This window comes from Gymnodraco acuticeps, unplaced genomic scaffold (genome assembly GCF_902827175.1).
Source record: "Gymnodraco acuticeps unplaced genomic scaffold, fGymAcu1.1, whole genome shotgun sequence".
In the NCBI taxonomy this organism is placed as follows: domain Eukaryota; kingdom Metazoa; phylum Chordata; class Actinopteri; order Perciformes; family Bathydraconidae; genus Gymnodraco; species Gymnodraco acuticeps.
In genome coordinates, this window is record NW_022991300.1 from 596,171 (window position 1) to 620,781 (window position 24,611).

General features: G+C 42.6%; 1 protein-coding gene across 4 annotated transcripts in view; it reads left to right on the top strand.

The window, feature by feature from the left end:
* LOC117562378 (butyrophilin subfamily 2 member A2-like) overlaps positions 1-24,611 on the top strand; it is a 72,779-nt gene that overhangs the window by 44,331 nt on the left and 3,837 nt on the right. For 3 of the 4 annotated variants that reach the window (XM_034240196.1, XM_034240197.1, XM_034240198.1), the window contains one exon: positions 24,267-24,290. In XM_034240196.1, the coding sequence (XP_034096087.1) occupies positions 24,267-24,290 (24 nt within the window). Of the gene's footprint in view, positions 1-10,637; positions 10,901-12,924; positions 13,267-15,480; positions 15,760-20,694; positions 20,971-24,266; positions 24,291-24,611 lie in introns of those variants that run through there. The other variant, XM_034240199.1, reaches the window with a different exon arrangement.

Genomic DNA, 24,611 nt, shown 5'->3' on the forward strand with positions numbered 1-24,611 from the left:
AAATCCTGGGGGTAGCTCCCCCCTGGCGCCGCCCCTGGTGGGTGGAGGGCGCCTGGCAACCACTCGCCTTTTTCATCCGCAGCTGACGCCCAGGGAACGCAGGTACAGTGCTTTTGACCGGGAGGTCTCTGGCTGGCCGTGCGGCACTTCCGATTTTTGCTGGAAGACCGTGAATTTACGGCGTTCGTTGACCACAAGCCGCTCACGTTCGCCATGTCCAAGGTGGCGGAGCCTTGGTCTGCTCGCCAGCAACGACAGCTTTCCTACATCTCGGAGCTCACCACGGACATCCAGCACGTGGCTAGCAAGTCAAACCTGGTCACAGATTGCCTCTCCAGGGTCGTCATCAGGGTCATCCAGTTGGGCCTCGACTATAACCGCATGGCAGCGGAAAAGGTCACAGACCCCAGCGTCCAGGCCCTGAAGGGGGCTGACGTGGGGCTGCGCCTGGAGGATGTGGTTTTCGGCGATGCGGGCGTTACTTTCCTGTGTGATGTCTCCATGGGCCAGCCGTGTCCAGTCGTTCCCAGCAGCTGGAGGCGCTCCATGTTCGAGGCGGTACACAACCTGTCGCACCACGGCGGGAAACCTTCGGTGTGGATGGTGGCCGCGAAGTTCGTCTGGCGGGGGCTCAAAAAGGACGTGAGGGCTTGGGCCGGCACGTGCGCGGCTTGCCAGCGTGCTAAGGTGCACTGCCACACGAATGCCCCCCTGGAGCGATTCCTGGTGCCTGAGAGGAGGTTTGACCACGTCAACATCGATCTGGTTGGTCCATTATCCTCCTCCCAGGGTTTTTCCTACCTCCTAACTATGATGGACAGGACGACCCGTTGGCCGGAGGCGGTCCCACTCGCGTCGACAGCAGCGGCAGACATAGCCCGGACCCCTCAGGCCAACGGCCTCTGCAAGCATTTCCATCGCTCCATGAAGGGCCGGCCTGACGGACGGTAATTGGGTTGACAAGCTGCCTTTGGTTATGCTGGGCCTGAGGACCGCGCCTAAGGAGGATCTGCAGTGCTCCACGGCTGAGATGGTCTACGGTCAGCTGCTGAGGGTTCCAGGGGATTTCCTCCCGAACGCATCGGCCCCCTGGTCGGTGAAGGCCCAGCGAACTTTCCTGCAGGACGCCGCTAAGGCCTTTGCTCCAATCCCCACTGCTCAGCACGGCACTCAGGTGTCCCGGGTTCCCGTGGGGCTTCGCTCGGCGGAGCTCGTGTTCATCCGGCACGACGCTCACAGAGGCCCCCTCCGGCCCCCTTACGACGGGCCTTTCCGGGTCTTGGAACACGGGGGCCAGCACTTGGTGGTCGACCTGGGTGGCAAGGCCGAGCACGTCTCGGTGGACCGGGTTAAGGCTGCTCATCTGGACTTGGACCAGCCGGTGGTGCTGGCACGGCCTCTGCAACCGGGCCGCCCCCCGGCCTTGACCCCTGTCACCGAATTGGGGCCTGCGGTTCCGGTCCCACCTCTCTCAACGGCCGCCCCTGCAGAGGTCGCCTCCCCGGCTCCCGTTCTCCGGAGTCGTGGTGGTCGGCCTGTCGTTCCTCCCCGCCGCACGGACTTTGTGTATGGGTGAATTCTGGGGGGGCTTGTGTGGTGGAACATTACGGGACATAATTCACTGTGGTATATAATGTGTGTTGCACAATGGACCGGTTATAGAGTGTACCTGGTGGTTGTTATCATTCTAGCTTTAGTAGCATGTATGCAAGTTATTCTTCCCTTCTGTAAACCTAATGGAAAATAAAGTGTGGAGTTCCATTCTCAACACACAACTCCGACTCCCATTCATCACTGCGGTCAAGCCAGCCTCCACTTGGGAAAACACAGTCAAGCCAGCCCGCACGTGATATTGGGGTGCGCGAATATTAGAAGCATTACGGTAAAATCCCAGCGCTTACTCGGTCAATAACAAAAGCACCTATAAAAACAAACCAAACATATTGAATTAAGAAATATGTACTATATAATGTGATCAATAATTATTTAAAACAAACAATGTAAGGAGTTTCAAAATAAAAGTCCTTTGAAATCTCATATTGAAATCTCATATATGAGCTATCAGCCCTGTGTTTAGATAAGAATAAAACGAAATCTCTCCCTGATCCAAGACTCATCTCACTGCAGGGTGATAGAAGGACACCCCATCTACTCACCCAGAAAAAATCAGGACATTCTGATGTGGAGTTTCAAAATAAAAGACCTTTGAAATCCCATATATGAGCTATCAGCCCTGTGTTTAGATAAGAATAAAACGAAATCTCTCCCTGATCCAAGACTCATCTCACTGCAGGGTGATAGAAGGACACCCCATCTACTCACCCAGAAAAAATCAGGACATTCTGAGGTGGAGTTTCAAAATAAAAGACCTTTGAAATCCCATATATGAGCTATCAGCCCTGTGTTTAGATAAGAATAAAACGAAATCTCTCCCTGATCAAAGACTCATCTCAATGCAGGGTGATAGAAGGACACCCCATCTACTCACCCAGAAAAAATCAGGACATTCTGATATATAGTTTCAAAATAAAATGGTAAGGTAGGACCCAAACACAGTGTTAAAACAAGGGAGGCAGATATTGAGGACAAAAAAACAAAAAACAAAAAGGAGCAGGCGAGGTAAAAGTGAAATCAAATTTTAGACAGAAATGCACTATTATAGTCCTTATAGTTTACTTGTGGTATTTGCTAAAGTGTATATTCTGATTTATTAGTTTTGAATATTATTATTTTGTAATGGATGGTTTTCAAGGTGTTTTATGTTACATTTTATGTTACATTTTTCTCGATTGCTAACACACATCTTTTTTTAAATTGCTCACTTTCTCAGAACACTAAACACAATTCACAAAACCACACACCTAAAGTGCAAAACACCTAATTTCTCCTGTGAAGAACTGCACTCAAAACTACTTAAACACTTACCAAATGCAAACTTTAGCACCACATATTCATTCACACTTCATTCACACTTCATTCATAATACTAGATTGTTTGACCACATATTTTATGGGCTATGCTCTGTACATAGAGGTTTCTGCAGAGAAAGAGTGCTTGAGTATACAGAAATACAGTAAATGAATAAATACAAATGAGTTTGATAACATTGTGCAACATGCATCTCAGCACATAGTTACTATGCTTCGGATCTCTCTAAGTGTCTTGGCATTGTTTGCCAAAACCAAGTTTTTAACTGCTGCTGCCTGTGCCTCATTGAAAATCCTTAGTCTTCCACCTGCACCTCTTTGTTTCTCAGTCCTTCAGATAAACAACAAAGACATAGTGGTTGGTCAGTGTCTGTGTTGCATAAAGGTAAGTTTACCACAGTACATTGTGCAGGATTTTTGTACAGTTATAGTATGCAACATGCCAACAATTCAATTACAGTAATGAAGTAAATACGTTTCACAGAACAGATATAAGCACCGATATATCATGAATTATGCAGAGCTACAAACTGGTAACCTGTTATCAAGTCTAAGTGTCCGGATTACAGAGGCGACAGTCAATCGGCTTAGATTAGGCTGAACCCTCTGTCCAGCCTCTCTCATCGTCAAACCATGGTTGATATTGGAAGTTTTTCCTTGTACGATGTGAGGGTCTAAGGACAGAGGGTGTCGTATTGTCATACTGATATTCTGTACAAACTATGAAGACCGTCCATAGTTTGCTGAGACAAATGTAACATTTCTGATATTGGGCTATATAAATAAACATTGATTGATTGATTGATAACATTTCATTTGAGAGTATTCTTCTTTGTCCACGTCCTCTCTCCACCTCTATCCCTCATTCTTCTTCCTCTCACTCTCACCCCACCTCTTCCTCCTCCTCTCACTCTCAACTCTCAGCCCAGCTCTTCCTCTTCCTCTTGCTTCCATGTTGGCTTCCATTGTTGCTGTAAGAAAGTACTCACCTGTGGTCTTTTCATCGTGCTAACACCCTGATTGACGAACCAACAATTATGCTTTCAGGTGTTTGGTCAGGTGGAACGTGTTTGTTGATCATTGGTCCATTTATGAGGCATTTTGAATATCAGTGTTTGAAACCTGCTAACACGTGACTTGTCAGATTCCTGTGTCTTACGTGGAGAAACGTGTGCAGTGGTTTGCAAAAAGTGCCATGTTGATTTTCAAATTGTGTGAAAAGCTGAAAACGTGTTTAGTTTTGGAGATTTGAGCTGATGTGTTGCTCTTTCAGTGTCAGTTAAAATAATTGTGCTTTATGTATACTTTTAGTGTGTTAGCAACTGAGGAAAACTGTAAATATTATGTCTAGAATATAACACAAATAAAACAAAGTAACAAACCAGGAAGGCACGAGAAACAGGAATCCACAATGACAACACGAGGGAATACGCAGGGCAAGACATAGGCTGGAACAACGACGAACTGAGAAGAAACACTGGGGCAGACAGGCACTTATACAGACGAAATTAATCACAAGGACAAGACACAGCTGGGAGGGTAAGAAACACACATGGCCACTGTTGTAGCAATGTTTAATACAAGCCTATTTATGATATTCATTAAAGATCACATGTAAGCTATATGATGTGTGTTACTGAGTTGGGTCACAGAGTTGGAGAGACAGTGGTCGTTCTGGGTTGTCAATGGATGTGTTCATTTTAAGTGAGCTGACACCGAGGATGGGGGAAGTCCAGAGAAGGCCTCAGGTTATAGAGACAGTTAACCTTTGTGTGTTGACTGCTCGTGTGAATGTCATGAGATGATGAAGTTTGAACATATACAGGTGTGGCTCCTGGAGAGAGGGACATGTGACATTTGTGTGGTAGGCTGCATGATAGGGTGTGTGTGCGTTGAACATGCTTAGTGCAAGTGTATTTAAGAATAGGAAGTGAACATATCATGTCAGTGCCCCTACAAATATATCTAATGGTATAGGACATAAGGCGGAGTGGCTTAGGAAAAACAGTCTATGCTTGGCATCCATTAATATTAATTTTATGTTAGTTTCAGCTCATGGAAGATAGTGCATTCTAGGAACTGGAGAGACTCCACACCCACTTTTTTCAAAAATTCAAAGGCTTTATTTATTTGTCATGTGTACATAACTATAAAAAGAAAAACATTTCTGAAGCAATAACCCTCTACAACTCTTCATCCCTGGCAGAGCAGATAACTCCCAGCACCAAACTTAGTTTGATCCATCTGCTACATACTTACATCGTGCATGCAGTGCATCATTTTGAGAATTTCAAATGTATTCTTGTCTGTTCTATAGTGTGCAATTAGATGTAGATACTTACATTGTACAGTGAATATGGATACTATTGCTTTAACCTTTATTTCTCTTCTATTTTACTCTATATTTGTTCAAATAAAATAAAATAAATTCAAGTTCTATTTATATAGCACATTTTTAAAAGGATTTTTGGTCGAGCCAAAGAGCTGTACATACAGTAAAAATACTTTAGAATAAAGACACTTAACAAAAAATACAACAGCACAGTTTATACAGAATGTCAGTATGAGAAAAAGACACCCTTTGTCCTTAGACCATCACATACAAGGAAAAACTTCCAGAGAAAAACCCCACAGTTTAAAGGGAACATGGGAGAATCCTCAGGGAGAGCAACAGAGGAGGGATCCCTCTCCCAGGACGGACAGACGTGCAATAGATGCCGTGTTTAAATTGAAGAGATAATACATTTACAGCGTATGTGTCTATAATAAGAAGATGAATCCACAAGGATGTCGACAATCCTGTGGGAGCCATCAGGGAAGTAGTATGATGAGAGTCAGGCAGGTCCGCAGAGACAGGTTCAGCCACGACTCGAAGTCCAGGGCTCAATGCAGAACTCAGGATAGAGGATCCAGGACACAGGACCACAGCAATAGGATCAGCCTTGACTCAGGATCCCGGCGTAGATATAGACACAAAAAAAAGAGAAATTTGGGGGAGGCTGGGTTAATCAGAACATGAGAAAACACAGGTGCAGGCAGAAAAAAGGAAGAAGCAATGCGTCCCCCGACAGTCTTAGCCTATAGAAGCTCAGATTTATTCTATTTCTTTTTTTTCTTCTATTTAAAGATTATTTTGATTCTGTACAATGAGTCCATGCTGCTGTGACAACCCCATTTCCCAACTTGGGATGAATAAAGTATCCATCCATCCATCCATCCATTTTGAAACTCCACATCAGAATGTCCTGATTTTTTCTGGATGAGTAGATGGGGTGTCCTTCTATCACCCTGCAGTGAGATGAGTCTTGGATCAGGGAGAGATTTTGTTGTATTCTTATCTAAACACAGGGCTGATAGCTCATATATGGGATTTCAAAGGTCTTTTATTTTGAAACTCCACATCAGAATGTCCTGATTTTTTCTGGGTGAGTAGATGGGGTGTCCTTCTATCACCCTGCAGTGAGATGAGTCTTGGATCAGGGAGAGATTTTGTTTTATTCTTATCTAAACACGGGGCTGATAGCTCATATATGGGATTTCAAAGGTCTTTTATTTTGAAACTCCACATCAGAATGTCCTGATTTTTTCTGGGTGAGTAGATGGGGTGTCCTTCTATCACCCTGCAGTGAGATGAGTCTTGGATCAGGGAGAGATTTCGTTTTATTCTTATCTAAACACAGGGCTGATAGCTCATATATGGGATTTCAAAGGTCTTTTATTTTGAAACTCCACATCAGAATGTCCTGATTTTTTCTGGGTGAGTAGATGGGGTGTCCTTCTATCACCCTGCAGTGAGATGAGTCTTGGATCAGGGAGAGATTTTGTTTTATTCTTATCTAAACACAGGGCTGATAGCTCATATATGGGATTTCAAAGGTCTTTTATTTTGAAACTCCACATCAGAATGTCCTGATTTTTTCTGGGTGAGTAGATGGGGTGTCCTTCTATCACCCTGCAGTGAGATGAGTCTTGGATCAGGGAGAGATTTCGTTTTATTCTTATCTAAACACGGGGCTGATAGCTCATATATGAGATTTCAATATGAGATTTCAAAGGACTTTTATTTTGAAACTCCTTACATTTTACCTTTACTCGTGGTAGTTATACGTAGTTTGTTTTAAATAATTATTGATCACATCATATAGTACATATTTCTTAATTTAATATGTTTGGTTTGTTTTTATAGGTGCTTTTGTTATTGACCGAGTAAGCGCTGGGATTTTACCGTAATGCTTCTAATATTCGCGCACGCCAATATCACGTGCGGGCTGGCTTGACTGTGTTTTCCCAAGTGGAGGCTGGCTTGACCGCAGTCATTCATCGGCTCTACAGCAGTGAATATGTGGTTGAATTGTATTTTTTTATATAATACATATATTCAGTGTTAGTGTTACAGTGCTTTTTGTATGTTGTCAGTCACAGGGGCGTCGCCTGGACCTGGAAACATTCGGGGCTTAGCCCACAGTGGCGGCGCTACAGTCAAATTGTCTACTGCAAGACTCCCCACACGCACATACACAATTGCGCCATCTGGTGTCACAAACAAAAAGCTTTGTTACGGCAATGGCGTGTGGGAGACTCTCATAGCACGTGAGGATCTCTTGAGGGTAAGGTGCCTGTATTATCTCGGTGGACAAAATGTATGTTTTTATTTTATAAGGACAATAACGTTCTGTTGTGTTTGTTTAGTTTAATGTTAATTGTTTAATGCTCACAGTCACAGCAACATGTTTTTTGTGAGATTGGCTATTTGTTTTATATGATTTATCAACGTGATCATCAATAGCTAATCTGAGCACCAGAACCTAGCTCACGAGTCCTTTTATGCTGTCCATTGAAATGCAGGTATGTGAGTTTTGTACACCAGTTTATTTATGTTTAATGTTTCACATTGCTCCACATGATGCCTCGACTACAAAGTCCTCCATGTTTCTACGCTTCTTCCTCTGCGTCACAGTTTCGGGGATATCAAGATCATTGCACAGGGCCTTGGTCTTGTCATAGACCTCATGTGCTTTCTCGTTACTTTGGTAACTTTTCAGTGTGTTCTCAACTGCTGTTTTGTAATCTACTGCCTGCACCAAGTCAAGTGTTTCTTTCTGCAGGTATTCAAGCAGGCCCTGAGTGGTTGAGAGCAGTGTCTGGAACATGACAGCATGTAGATGGTACTGAATTTTCAAAGCTTGCTTTCCAGTCCCTTTGCTAGAGGGGCTAAAGGCTCCCTAAAGTCTTGATCAAAGCAGGGAGGTTTTTGACATGCCCAGCGAACAAGTTGTTTGTCTCCTACCTCTAGCTGTTTCTGAAATGTTTGCAATCTCTGATGGTGGACAAGAGATGTGGAGAAGAAAGAGTAGAGACACTCCAGGAGATCAACGCAGGTATGTGAGTTTTGTACACCAGTTTGTATAAGTTTAATGTTTCACATTGCTTGTGAAAAATATACTACCACTATACGATCACTGAAATTTGTTGTTGACTGGACACTTATTTTGGAAAAGAGATAGCATGTGAGGATCTCTTAAGCAATGCAGCTCACGTGTCCTTTTTATATGCTGTCCATTGAAATGCAGGAAAGTAATCACCAGCTCTGAGTGATCTGTTGCCGAGGGGACACTACACCGGAGTTACATAAGCAGAGACAAAGTGCTATTTTGGGGGGAACTCACCTCCTTTGGGGGGGCCGGGCCATGCTCCCCCAGGAAGACTTTTTTTAAATACTGAAGTTAAAAGCATCAATCTTGTGCACTTTGAGAGCAACATCAAGAGATATGGATACATCTCTCAACACCCATATGTCAAAAATAAATCTCAGAATCAGAAACGGGTTTATTTTTTAAAAACACTTCATTTTCCAATTAAATCATAAACTATGTCAATTTATTAGAAGTTGTTAGTAATCAGATTAAACAGAAAAAAGGGATGGAAGGAGGAAATAATAATCCCTCATCTCTTGCTGTTTGCGGTTGAAATGATCTCTTTTGCTGGCCAAACATGCTGGATGGAAAGCAGTGGTGTCTCACTTGCCTTGGCCCTGTATCTGCAGTCCCTAAATCAGTCATGTTACCCATTGACTCTTGTCTGTTCTGGTGTTCCTGTTCATTGTTGTCTCCATTGTTGTTCTTGTCTGTTGTATCTCCTTCTTGTGTGTCCCTTTCTCCTGTTCTCCTTTCTTCATCCTCTACTCTGTTTGGCTCATCTGTGATGCCTGTGTAGGTAAACACAAACAAGTATGTATCAGTTTCCAGCTCTGTCAAATAAATGAATTTCAAGATACACACATTTGTCTTCATTAAAATGAGTGTCACCACACTGTCACAAAATGTAATACTAACCAATTGAAAATAGTTAAATTGACATCTCTTGTAGATATCACTGTTAGAGTAGTTATCTGCCAATAGGACAGAATCATTCCTATACAAATGCAGTTTGAGTAATTCACTTAATATATTTACTTAAAACTTTAATATAGTCATTTTCACTTAATACTCTAATATAGTCATCTTTCTGCATTCAACACTAAGGAAAGCTGTACAATTTGACATGATAATGAGGAAAAAAGGCCTCCGACAATGCAGATCATTTTTTGATCATATACATTTTAAGATGGGGGTCAAGGCTTAATATTTGGGAGCATAGTGTCCCTTCCCCCTTTCAGGAGCCCCACTGGATTGGCTTTGATCTGAAATATTTGTATAAAAAGCTTGTTAGCTGGCTGTCCATCTCATAATGTTCACATAGAAACTAGCTGTCAATAGGAATATCAATCAGAAGAATTATATTTTCATGCAAAATCTGTCACAAAAAGAGGTTGCACATTTAAATTCAGGTGTTGTTATGGCAACGTCAGTGGCCAAACAGCCACATTTACTGCTGCAAATACGTTCAAACATGCTGTCGACACGTAAAGCAGTGGCATGCCACCATTTCAGCTGACTTTTTCTCAGAAATACTGTCACATAACATCCATATATTTCAGTGCTAGGTTAATGCTTAGCTAAGCTAACTATGAAACATGACAGGACTCAGGAATCAGGATCAACTGTGTACTGTAAGGTAGCTTCTAGCTTCATGTCGAACACAGACAGTAAGTCAACATTTCCCAGAGAGCTTTCTTTGAAATCACCAAGTAACGCTAAAAAACACAACATTTAGATTGTATGACAAAGTGTTTATTTAATATATCTGGCTAGCTATAGCTACTTGCTAACGGTTTAGCTTACCCGCGCGATTCAAAGTAACGTCAACGTAGCTATAATTTATGCTTTGCTTACATGTTCGCATAACTTGTAAGTTTACTTACAGGTACATACCTTGTTCACCTGGCTCAGGTGGTGGCTCTGGGGTTGTTGTGTGAGCCACCACTTGAGAATTGCCGTCTTTTTTATTAAATAAATGTCTAATGTCCATCTTCAGAATCTCCGCGTCCGGGGCTGACAGTTTAAAGTGTAAACATTGTCACAAAGGAGAGGTACGTACCTGTCAGCCAATAAAACACGTGTATTTCCATGCAACTCTCTGATTGGTCTGGTGGCGTCGTCTTGCTTCTGTGTTGCATTCACTGAACATGGGAAATTACAATTCTACCGTCCGTCCTATAGGTAAAGTAGGTTAATGTATTATATTATTGAGGGAGAATTTGTCCGGGGCTAAAGAAAAAACATCCGGGGCTAAAGCCCCGGATGCCTACCCCAGGCGACGCCCCTGGTCAGTCAGTATGATAAGTTTTGGTTTGCAGAATTCACCAAATAAGATGAGGACGGGCTTTTATTCTGAAGGACTCGAAGCAGGAAGTGATGCAGAAACCTCTAGAAGACTTTCTATTTTGCGCAAGTGAGAGATTATGGGAAGTGATTGGGATGGGCTGGAGTGTGTGCGAGGAGTGTGTGCAGTTTAACCCTCCAGCATGATGAAGCAGCTTCCTCTTCTTCTTCTCTTCAGTCTCCTGACTGGAAACTCGTCTGCCTGCACAAACGGTGAGAACACTTACACTCTTATTCACACAACATTACGTCATTTTGATAATTTAATTACATCTAAAAGGCTGAGAAAAACATGCAGGAGTCTGGAAACAGAATATTATTAGTCTGCTTTTTATTGGTCATAGGGAAATGTAGAACAATATCTGAAGTAATGCATCATCAGAAGAAAGCCTAAGGAAATGCCATAATCATCATCTTATTGTAATATGCCTTTATATTGCTAGTGCTCTCGTAAAAACACCATTAAGGGATGTCTTTACACAAAAACATTTATGGATCTTTATAAAATAAATAAAGAATTCAGTTTGGATTCAGTGCTCTTGTCCTCCAATAGGATTCAATGTAATATCATTTCTGGTAAAATGAGACAGAGAGCAAAGAAATCATAGATATGACTTCAGAAAGTATTGCTATGAAGACAAATGAAAAATAAGTCTTCATTAAAAAATATAAAACTATTGGGATACATTTTTAACCTTGCATTCATCCATTTTGTTCAATATGTTCACATTTCTAAGTCATGTACAGTTAATATAATTTTTTTTCCCAGGTTCAGGTGTTAACGAGAGGCTTGGAAACACATTTTGAAATGTTCTTAACCTGCTCTGATTTTACTTAAAGGGGACCTATCATGCAAAATGCACTTTTTGATGTCTTTTATACATAAACATGTGTCCCCGGTGTGTCAGGGAACTCACGCAGTGTCAGAAAATAAAACCCTCTCTCTTTTCCTCCGTACCCAAATCTCTAAAAACGGGGAACAACGGAGCTGATCCAGATTTGCGTCCGATATGACGTAATATCTGAAATGTGGACCCACGGCCCAATCAGAAACGTTGCTATCAGAAACAATGCCCGACTGTTTTGGACGTAATATGGTCGATGTTTACATTAGCATCGCTAACACTCAGAGCTAACCTGTACTGGAGAGCATGTGTGTGAAGAAGCAGGAAGTAAAAAGCAACTCACCTTGTGGTATAACCGGCAAGAGAGAAAGCCTTTGAGCTCCAAACTGTTTCAGAGAGAATCCTTGATAATCCATGATATGGCGTTTCATCACGGCAGCATTTAGTTTAGACAGTAGCTGCCGGGTCCCGCATGAGCTCCGCCCCCTCCTAAAGCTTTATACCCAAATTAGCCCTTTAGAAACAGGAAGTGAAATAGAGGGATACGAGGCATGGCTAGAATGGGTGATCTGTTTGGTATTTTGAGCAAAACACTTCATAGACGGGTTTTTTATATATTTGTATATATCTGAGACCTATGCTATTGCCTACAAATAGCATGATAGGTGACCTTTAAATCAGCTAATGACATATTAAAGTGTAAATGTTGCATATCTTATCTTCTTATTGTTTTCTTAGAAAGGTGCACCTTCATATTCGGATGACAATCAGTGTTTGTTGGGAAAATACTGAATGTCCTCTTCCAATGAGAGTAACATGATAACAAAGGTATCCCAACTGTAGCTGTGAACATGACAGGATGTGTGATTACCTAGAAGAGCATCAGGACTGTTTGAGGCAGATGATAGCTATGTGATTAACATGATGATTCAGCCTCTATGGAGAGAGACATCAGCATGCTCATTTTCTGACGTGGAGCTAATCTGAAGTAAACATTGAGTACTGCTTTCTATTCCTCCATCTTGTGACTGCTCATAAACTTGTGTGTGTGTGTGTTTGTGTGTGTGTGCTGGTGTAGTTGTGTGTGTTGTGTGTGTGTGTGTGTGTGTGTGTGTGTGTGTGTGTGTGTGTGTGTTGTGTGTGTGTGTGTGTGTGTGTGTGTGTGTGTGTGTGTGTGTGTTGTGTGTGTGTGTGTGTGTGTGTGTGTGTGTGTGTGTGTGTGTGTGTGTGTGTTGTGTGTGTGTGTGTGTGTGTGTGTGTGTGTGTGTGTGTGTGTGTGTGTGTGTGTGTGTGTGTGTGTGTGTGTGTGTGTGTGTGTGTGTGTGTGTGTGTGTGTGTGTGTCCGTCCTCTGCAGGTGAACACACTGAGTAACACATGTCTCTATCTTCCAGCTGACAGCAAAGTGATCTCCACAGAAGGGACAGATGTTATTTTACCCTGCTCCCCCAGCACCAGAGAAAACCTCCAAAACAAACTGTTTGACTGGAAGAAGGTCGGTCAGGGAGGAGCAACTCATCACAAAGTCTTCATGTGGGATTCTGCTGTTCATTATGACCGTCATTCAGGTCAGAGTGAGCAGTTTAAAGGACGAGTCTCACATTTTCAAAATGAACTGCAGCACGGAAACGCCTCCATCGTCATCAGAGAGACGAAGGTGATCGACAGTGGAAGTTACAGCTGTGTTTTTCCAAAGCTACAGCCTCGTGAAGAATTCTGCATTGAGCTCGTTGTTAGTGAGTATTCACATAAGACAGCAAATAAGCCTTCTTAGTCTTATATACAGAAATAAACAAATCTCATGCACAAGACTCACAGCATTCATTCTCCTGTGAGACACTGTTCATCTGCTCTGTCCCTGTGAAATAAACAGACACACTGTTGGATTAACATCAGCCATATTAGTGAAACATGTTCTCATGTTTCTGTCCAGCAGACACTGTTCTGTAAGGACTCTAAATCTAAATGGTGCTTCTTTTCAAGATTAAGATATATATTTGTTGAATAACTCGTTTCTGAGGACAGCTGATATTATCACACAAGAATTGTAACAGACTTCTGTTTTTTTGCCTTTCAGATCCCATCTTAACCTCTTGAGGCTTATCACAGTTGTGTACATGTGTGTCTCTTTATATGCTCCAATTTGAACCTCTTATTATTTACAAGGTCATGAGGTATTGAAATATATCCATTGCCTCATTGTTAATGAATCTCCAAGCTTTCATGCAGTGTGTTCGTCTTCCTTGTAGCACTAACACAGGTATCGTGCTGTAGGACTAAATGGAAAAACTAAGACATTATTTGTTATTCTCCTTTTATTTCGTATTTTAAATACAGTAAATCAGTCATAAGAGCCATCAGGCTGATATTCACAGGAGATCTACCTTAACTTGTGTATAATGTCTGTACACAATTTGAAGTTGATTGGCAGGAGTGGCTCTGAGATATTTTAGAAAGTGCAGTACAGACCTTCTCCAGCAGAGGACTCTATAGCGCTGTTAAACTTATTAAAAGTTACCAAACAATAATAACAAATCTCTTTTTAATATACATTTTTGTTCGTAATTGTTAGATCTAGACATACAATTATGTTTTTAACATTTCTATAAATATTTACCTATTTATAATCATTAAATCCTGCCGCCATGAACATATAAGTAAAGTTTCTCTGTTATGTGGGTCTCCTACTGCCACAGACAGTCCAGATACATTCACTTCCATATATAAGAAATACATGGCGCTTACGTCAATGAGCTCATCTGTGATTGGCTGATTGAGTTAAAGGGCTGTCAATGACGTCACTTTAGTTAGCAGAAAGATGTCGATTGGTTCATTTTGTTCGGGGATGTTTACTGATTTCAGAGATACCGAACATCATTGGTTGAATACTCTGTCAATACTTTAAATTGACAGAAATACATTTGTTTTGGAAGTTTGACGAGCGGAGCTAAAACTAAACGAGGGACACAAATGACTTTTATTCACGTTATTTCTGACTGACGATTAAACAAAAAACTCGGTACATTTAATCGGTTAACCTTTGTTCTTTAAAACGAGTAATTATTCTCCACATTTATGTGTTTTTGGAGTTTTAAATACATATGAACTGCGGCTAGACAGCATAGCCGTTAAGGAGCTAACGGTTTACTGCCGTAAAGTAACACGCGACTGTTTACCTTTCAAAAACCGCAATAATTAGATTCTTAAATCCGTTGAAAAACGAAGATTTAAGGTTTAAAACGATGTATGATTTGTCTGTACTGACTTTTAGAATAACATTAAATTATGTAGTTTAGTTGTTTATTCGTTTTTATTGTAAATCTCGGGTCGTCTGCAACCTCCGCGCTTTATAACGTTAAAGGACAGAACAGAGGAAAAGATCGCAGGTGAGTCCTGAATCTGAAGAGTAGTGGATGGTCTCATTTCACATCATTAAAATGGAAACATGTTAAATACATGCAATAGTCTTGGTTCCTGCACATTTCAATCATAGACTTGATTTGTAAAAATATCTTTATTTTCTGAATTTGGAATATTCTGAAAAAATAACCCCAGAATTTGAGTCAATGTGTTTTTATTATCAATTTGTATAAAGTTATTGTGTCCAGCACAAAGGGAAACCACATTAACCTATTCATGGAAATGAGACAGAATAATAGAAACACCTGTCAGCATATTGCCATACAATTCATAACAACATCATTTGACAATATATTGATTCAGGTTGTACAGTTCCTGTTCTTCTGCTACTCTAAATAAGTGTACAGTTGTAAAAGGCAATTTCTTTAGAAAGGAAGTTATAAATATTTGACATTTCATGGGCTATATAACAATGCTGAGAGATGTTGTTGATGGTTTATTCTGTGCTTTCGTGCACATTGTAATCCTCATTTACATCAATTTGAAATCCGGTGACCGTTCTTGATATATTGTCAAACCTTGTTCCACAGGTGCATCTCCAAAACCACATGTCAAAACCATTGATCAAGCAAACTCCTGGTCTCTGCTGCAGTGTGAAGTTCATGGAGCTCATCCAGAACCTAAAGTGGAGTGGAGGAACAGTTCTGGAAACATCCTTCCTGCTGAGGAGCCTCAGGTCTCAGAGAGAGGAGGCAGCTACGACGTGATCCTCCAAACTACTGTCACCAAGACAGACAACTACAGCTGTGTATCTACACAGGAGGAGATCAAGCATCAGATTTCTGCTGAGACTCTCGTGCATATCAGCGGTGAGATTTTATATTCAGATCCTTTTAATTGTTGAGAGGTTTTGGTGAATGAACACACTGCAAGAAAACAAATGGAAACACATTTCACTCTGTGTTCACTCTGAATGTACTTTAGTGGAATCATGTTAGTCATTAATCAGTGTGACTTTCTACAGCTGTGATTATACATGAACTACACATGACTGAGCTGAACATGACGTGCAGTCTCATCTCACATGTTGCATACAAGAGTTAGAGGGCCAAACTTCTCCTTCATGAACATTGAGACCTTTTTGTGAAGCATGACACATAATAAGAAGAAGAAGAAGAAGATAAACTTTATTAATCCCCAACGGAGGAATTACTTTCCCCTCACGTTACACACACTGGTTAATATGCTTGAGCACACAGACCCTCTCCAGGTTCCAGACACACTCCGTATTTGGTTTGATCGGGACGTGAACCTGAGACACTTTGGTAAAGAACATATATATATATTCCACATCATGTCTACTCAAACTAAATGTAGAGCCCAGATGTGTTTTCTTCACCTCTTCACTGTCACTCAGGGTTTGTTGACTTCATGATAACATCCCATGGTTATTATTATCATCACAGTTAAAGGTGCTGGACTGCATCCCTCTGAGAGGTTCTACACTTCTAAATAAGTCACAGTCCAGCACAGAGGCGCGGGAAGGCATTTTGAGTGGGGGTGCTGAGGTGCTGGACTCCAGTGAACACTATTACGGGCACTATAGAGCACGCACAAAAGCACTCCCCACACGCAAACACACCGTACACCCGCGACTGTTACAATGAAGGCTCGATAATCAGCTCATAGCATATAGGCAGGGGTAAAGTGCTATTTTTTACGAGTGGGGAGCGGACCTCACCTCCTCTAGGGGGGTCCGGGGGGATGCTCCCCCGGGAAGATTTTTTTTAAATATTGAAGTTGAAAGCATCAATCTGGTGCACTTGAAGAGATCTATGGATACCTCTCTCAACACCCATATGAAACAGAACTGTAAACAGATTTTCTTTTTCTTTATGGATATTTTTACAAATCACTCCCCTTTCAAACTGTATTCTTGTTTTACTGCCATATAGTATTTCATAACTGTTTTTCCTTTATTCTCTTATTTGTTTTATAACTATAATGATCATATGAGACCTGGATTACTCCATCCAACACATCCACCCCAGCAGCTCTCTCCACTGCATATTCCTTCTCCCATACACCCAGACCCACTGGCAGAGGAGGTGGCACTGGTCTTCTGCTCTCTCCCAAATGGAGCTTTTCCCTCTTCAAGCTACCTAACTTCACTCCTTCCACCTTTGAATTCCATGCCGTCACAGTAACCCATCCTATACAGTTAACCATTGTTGTTCTCTACCGTCCACCAGGCGCCTTGGGGGACTTCTTGGAGGAATTAGATAATCTCCTCTCACACATCCCTGAAACTGGCCCTCCCGCTGTACTTCTCGGAGACTTCGACCTCCAGACGGGGAAGATAGACGAACTAACATCTCTGTTAATCACCTTTGCTTTCTCACTGTCTCCGTCCCCACCGACTCATAAAGCTAGCAATGTCCTTGATCTCATATTCTCAAGGAACTGCGCTACTTCTAACCTCTCTGTAAACCCGCTCCACACATCCGATCACTTCTTCATTTCATTCTCTCTATCCCTTTCCAAACATAACAAACTAATCTCTTCTCATCCTGCACCTGTCCGCCGTAACCTTCATTTCCTCTCCCCCTCTACCTTTGCCTCGTCGGTGCTCTCAGCCCTCCCTTCCTCTGACTCGTTCCAACTCCTGCCTCCAAACTCTGCTGCAGAAACTCTCCTCTCTACTCTCTCATCCACTCTGGACTCTCTCTGTCCTCTCACATCTCGGCAGGCTCGTCAGTCCCCTCCTGCTCCCTGGCTAAATGATGCACTGCGTGCTAATAGAACCGTCCTTAGGGCAGCAGAGCGGAAATGGTGGAAATCCAAACACCGTGACGACCTCCTAACCTATCAAGCTCTCCTCTCCTCTTTCTCTGCTTCGATCTCTCAGGCAAAAAGCATCAGATCCTCCTTCGCACTCTCCAAAAACTTGGAGTTTCAGGCTCTGCACTTTCCCTCCTCACCTCATACCTCAAAGACCGTACCTACAGGGTGACTTGGAGAGGGTCTGAGTCCGACCCTTGTCAATTAACTACAGGGGTCCCTCAGGGCTCTGTTCTTGGTCCCCTCTTCTTCTCCCTGTACACAAACTCGCTCGGATCAGTCATTAGCCCGCATGGTTTTTCTTACCACTGCTACGCTGACGACACCCAATTAATTCTGTCCTTTCCCCGCTCAGAGACCCAGGTCGTCGCACGCATCTCTGATTGTCTAGCGGACATCTCTCAGTGGATGTCTGCTCATCACCTCAAGCTCAACCTTGACAAGACTGAGCTGCTCTTCCTTCGGGGAAAAGATTGTCCCACTCTTGACCTAACAATCAACATCGGCACCTCAGTTGTTTCCCCGACTCAGACTGCAAGGAATCTGGGTGTGATCCTAGATAACAACCTGTCCTTCACTGCAAACATCGCTGCTACAACCCGCTGCTGCAGATACACGCTTTACAACATCAGGAAGATACGTCCCCAGCTGACTCAGAAAGCGACTCAGGTTCTGGTCCAGGCTCTCGTCATCTCACGCCTAGACTACTGCAACTCCCTCCTGGCTGGTCTACCTGCATGTGCCATCCGACCTCTGCAGCTCATCCAGAATGCAGCGGCTCGTCTGGTCTTCAACCTTCCTAAATTCTCCCACACCACTCCGCTCCTCCGCTCCCTTCACTGGCTTCCGGTAACTGCTAGAATCCACTTCAAGACACTGGTACTTGCTTACCGTGCTGCGAATGGATCTGGCCCTTCCTACATCCAGGACATGGTTAAACCGTACACCCCAGCGCGTGCACTACGCTCTGCATCAGCCAAAAGACTCGCTGCGCCCTCGTTGTGAAGGGGACCCAAGTTCCCATCGGCGAAAACACGTGGGTTTGCTATCCTGGCTCCAAGATGGTGGAATGAGCTCCCCATTGACATCAGGACGGCAGACAGCTTGCACATCTTCCGGCGCAGACTGAAAACTCATCTCTTTCGACTCCACTTCGAGCGATAGAACTATTAACGAAGCACTTTTATACTAATAAAGGACTGGCTTACCTAAAGCCAGTTGAGTAGCACTTGAAATGTTTGGCTCTATGAAACCTGATGTACTTTATGATTCTGTTTTCTTCAAGTTGTATTTTGTTGGTCGAACGCACTTATTGTAAGTCGCTTTGGATAAAAGCGTCAGCTAAATGCAATGTAATGTAATGTAATATGAAAGTGTGCCGCGGAAATAATCTTTTGAATAATTTGTGACCAAACCGTTTGAGACCCACTGAGATAACTTAGACTAAAGTTAACAATCTAAACACTCAGAGAGTCCTTTAGCTCACCTGAGCCTCTCAGTCTGAGAGGAGAGCTCTCCTCCAGCTTGTTGTGGAACCAACAGCTCCTTATGTCCGTTAGTGCAGCTAGCTAACCAGATGCTAACAACACGGTCCCTGCTGCTGGCACCAGTCCCTCTCTCTCTCTCTCTCTCTCTCTCTCTCTCTCTCTCTCTCTCTCTCTCTCTCTCTCTCTCTCTCTCTCTCTCTCTCTCACACACACTAAATGTGCTATGTCCGCACACACACACAAACAGCCGAGTTTGAATGACACAAGCACACTTTTATTTCCATGCAACTCTCTGATTGGTCTGGTGTCTTGCCTCTGTTGCATTCACTGAACACGGGAAATTACAGTCCTGCCGTCCTCTCGAGTGTCATGATGAGGTTCACGTAAAACACGGTTAATGTATTATATTATGGAGGTAGAATTGTCCGGGGCTACAGAAAAAACAATCGGGGCAGGCCAAAATATTATTTTACCAACAATGTGGAATTTATTGGCTACATATCACACAGATTATGCACAGCGGGAGCAGCAATAACCGTCAAATAATAATTCAGACAGGGGAGCTCCGCACCCCCTGCCTGCCGCTAGGGGGTGCTGCAGCGCCCTCAGCACCCCCCTTCCCGCGCCCATGGTCCAGCTCCACTCACTGACCTGAATGATATACATCATGTTTAACAAGAGCATCATCTCCTGACTGAGAGATGTGTGATAAGCTCAACCTGGAATATCAGACACATATATGACTATACTATTAATGTTAAGATCAAAAGTTTTAGCGTAACAAATGTAGCGTAAACAGTTAAAGAACGTCTTCTCTGTAAATGAGCTTCTCTCCTGAGTCAGAATAATGTTTGCAGATTTCCTAAAGCTCTAATCTTTAACAGAGTATATGAACACAAGTCACCTGTTAATGTGTCTCATCGTGTACTAGGTAGCATGTATGATTCCTATCTCCTGAGGACCTGCAGGATGGAGTCAGAACAAACGTCCTCACAGGGACAATCACGTTTATCGTATCATAAATCTACGTTCACGAAACACGGTAAACAGCTCTGTGCTGACTTTGTGTTTCTGTTGTTGAGCGCTGCGATCGACATTTTAATTATTTCAACTTTGACCTCGTTTAACGCTGAACTTTCAATGCACATCCAATCAGAACAGCTGTGCTAAGAGGCACAAGCTATCAGAGGAAGAAACTCAGAAACTGAACTTAACTGTTTTCACCACAAAGCTCTGCCAACAACCTGCAATTAGAAAAGAGCAAATCATGTGAATGCAGATTAATAGTTATCAAAATTGTTTGAAATGTCAGATGATGATGGGAAACTGAGTCTTTTATTGTCAGGGCTTCCTGGGTTTTGATTTAATCTTAAACACGATATAACAACCATTTTCAAGAAAAGAGACGAGCAAACGGCATCAAAATATTTCATTTATGAAGCTGTTTATCATCTGTTGTTTCTTTTATGTTCCCAGGTGCAGCTTCAGAGCCACATGTCACAATTCTTGAAGAAACTAAGGACTGGTCTCTGCTTCAGTGTGAGGTTCTTGGAGCTTTCCCTAAACCTCTCCTCCAGTGGACGGACAGTTCTGGAAACACGGTCCCTGCTGCAGAGCCTCAGGTCTCAGAGAGAGGAGGCAGCTACGACGTGACCCTCCAGACTACTGTGAGAAAGACAGACAACTACAGCTGTGTGGCTTCACAGGAGGAGATCAAGAGTAAACCTGCACACATCTACGTGTCTCTCAGTGGTGAGAAGATTCTCCCTACATTATTCTCTCTTTGTGTGATTTAATGTTTTAAATGTGTCTTCAGTCTGAACACAAAGTGAATATCCTCTGAGCTCCAGACGTTGTGATGAAGACCTCTGCAGGAGTTAACATGGTTTCAATCTGAGTGGAAACTTTAATCTGAAACTCTGAGCCTCCTCTTCATGAAAGAGATGAGAGGAAGACTGAGAGAGGCTGAGATAATCAAGACACACACACACACACACACACACACACACACACACACACACACACACACACACATACACTGTAAACCCCTCCAACAGCTCCACTCTCAGATCAAATGAAGACAAACAGGAACTCTGAGTTCAGTCTGAATTCAGCTTTCTTAGAAACATGTTAGTCATTGATCACTGAGACGTTCTACAGCTGAGAGGAAACATGTTAGTCATTGATCACTGAGACGTGCTGCAGCTGAGAGGAAACATGTTAGTCATTGATCACTGAGACGTTCTACAGCTGAGAGGAAACATGTTAGTCATTGATCACTGAGACGTTCTACAGCTGAGAGGAAACATGTTAGTCATTGATCACTGAGACTTTCTACAGCTGAGAGGAAACATGTTAGTCATTGATCACTGAGACGTTCTGCAGCTGAGAGGAAACATGTTAGTCATTGATCACTGAGACGTTCTGCAGCTGAGAGGAAACATGTTAGTCATTGATCACTGAGACGTTCTGCAGCTGAGAGGAAACATGTTAGTCATTGATCACTGAGACGTTCTACAGCTGAGAGGAAACATGTTAGTCATTGATCACTGAGACGTTCTACAGCTGAGAGGAAACATGTTAGTCATTGATCACTGAGACGTTCTACAGCTGAGAGAGGAAACATGTTAGTCATTGATCACTGAGACGTTCTACAGCTGAGAGGAAACATGTTAGTCATTGATCACTGAGACGTTCTACAGCTGAGAGGAAACATGTTAGTCATTGATCACTGAGACGTTCTACTGCTGAGAGGAAACATGTTAGTCATTGATCACTGAGATGTTCTACAGCTGAGAGGAAACATGTTAGTCATTGATCACTGAGACGTTCTACAGCTGAGAGGAAACATGTTAGTCATTGATCACTGAGATGTTCTACAGCTGAGAGGAAACATGTTAGTCATTGATCACTGAGACGTTCTGCAGCTGAGAGGAAACATGTTAGTCATTGATCACTGAGACGTTCTACAGCTGAGAGGGAAACATGTTAGTCATTGATCACTGAGACGTTCTGCAGCTGAGAGGAAACATGTTAGTCATTGATCACTGAGACGTTCTACAGCTGAGAGGAAACATGTTAGTCATTGATCACTGAGACGTTCTGCAGCTGAGAGGAAACATGTTAGTCATTGATCACTGAGACGTTCTACAGCTGAGAGGAAACATGTTAGTCATTGATCACTGAGACGTTCTGCAGCTGAGAGGAAACATGTTAGTCATTGATCACTGAGACGTTCTACAGCTGAGAGGAAACATGTTAGTCATTGATCACTGAGACGTTCTGCAGCTGAGAGGAAACATGTTAGTCATTGATCACTGAGACGTTCTGCAGCTGAGAGGAAACATGTTAGTCATTGATCACTGAGACGTTCTGCAGCTGAGAGGAAACATGTTAGTCATTGATCACTGAGACGTTCTGCAGCTGAGAGGAAACATGTTAGTCATTGATCACTGAGACGTTCTACAGCTGAGAGGAAACATGTTAGTCATTGATCACTGAGACGTTCTACAGCTGAGAGGAAACATGTTAGTCATTGATCACTGAGACGTTCTACAGCTGAGAGGAAACATGTTAGTCATTGATCACTGAGACGTTCTACAGCTGAGAGGAAACATGTTAGTCATTGATCACTGAGACGTTCTACAGCTGAGAGGAAACATGTTAGTCATTGATCACTGAGACGTTCTACCTGAGAGGGAAACATGTTAGTCATTGATCACTGAGATGTTCTACAGCTGAGAGGAAACATGTTAGTCATTGATCACTGAGACGTTCTACAGCTGAGAGGAAACATGTTAGTCATTGATCACTGAGATGTTCTACAGCTGAGAGGAAACATGTTAGTCATTGATCACTGAGACGTTCTACAGCTGAGAGGAAACATGTTAGTCATTGATCACTGAGATCGTTCTACAGCTGAGAGGAAACATGTTAGTCATTGATCACTGAGACGTTCTGCAGCTGAGAGGAAACATGTTAGTCATTGATCACTGAGACGTTCTACAGCTGAGAGGAAACATGTTAGTCATTGATCACTGAGACGTTCTGCAGCTGAGAGGAAACATGTTAGTCATTGATCACTGAGACGTTCTACAGCTGAGAGGAAACATGTTAGTCATTGATCACTGAGACGTTCTGCAGCTGAGAGGAAACATGTTAGTCATTGATCACTGAGACGTTCTACAGCTGAGAGGAAACATGTTAGTCATTGATCACTGAGACGTTCTACAGCTGAGAGGAAACATGTTAGTCATTGATCACTGAGACGTTCTGCAGCTGAGAGGAAACATGTTAGTCATTGATCACTGAGATGTTCTACAGCTGAGAGGAAACATGTTAGTCATTGATCACTGAGACGTTCTACAGCTGAGAGGAAACATGTTAGTCATTGATCACTGAGACGTTCTGCAGCTGAGAGGAAACATGTTAGTCATTGATCACTGAGACGTTCTACAGCTGAGTGGAAACATGTTAGTCATTGATCACTGAGACGTTCTGCAGCTGAGAGGAAACATGTTAGTCATTGATCACTGAGACGTTCTACAGCAGAGAGGAAACATGTTAGTCATTGATCACTGAGACGTTCTACAGCTGAGAGGAAACATGTTAGTCATTGATCACTGAGACGTTCTACAGCTGAGAGGAAACATGTTAGTCATTGATCACTGAGACGTTCTACAGCTGAGAGGAAACATTGAGACCACGTTCACTTTCTCTCAGAGTTCATTCGCTGGCTTTAAACACAGGGAGACTTTGAGGACAGAAGACATGGAGACGTGTCGTGCAGCTCGACTCCAACATCAACACAAGCTGAGGGTCTGATCTGAGTATCAGCTGCTGTTAGAGACGTGACATCAGAGAGCTGGGTTTGAGTCTAGAGGCTCAGGAGTCAGATCCAACTCCACCAGGATCTCATCAGGCTCTAACCAGCTATCAGGTTCAGATGGTTGGAGGAAACATTACCAATAAATGATGTGTATTTTGTTTCCAGTGTTTCCTCTCTTATTGTTCCCAATCACTCTGACATGCTTTCTTTTGTATTTTAGGAGAAGAACCAGAGAGGAGATCAGGTTAGTCCTGATTTTAACTAATCTAATATTTAACTTTAAGCTCACAAAACTATAACTGTGTTAGACTTGATTCTTTGGGAATGTGTGTAGAGCCCTGAGTCTTTCCCTCAGTGTGTCCACGTGTCCTCAGAGCAGAATCTGTACATGTTCTTTAGAGAGTTTTCTGAATGAGTGAAAGCAGCCGTGTGTCAAACTCAATTTCATCTCGGGCCACATCAGCATTATGGTTGCACTCAAAGGGCCGGTTGTAACTTTAAGACTATATAAAAATACATATATAAATATTTTAATATATATAAACGTATGTATTATATTACATTA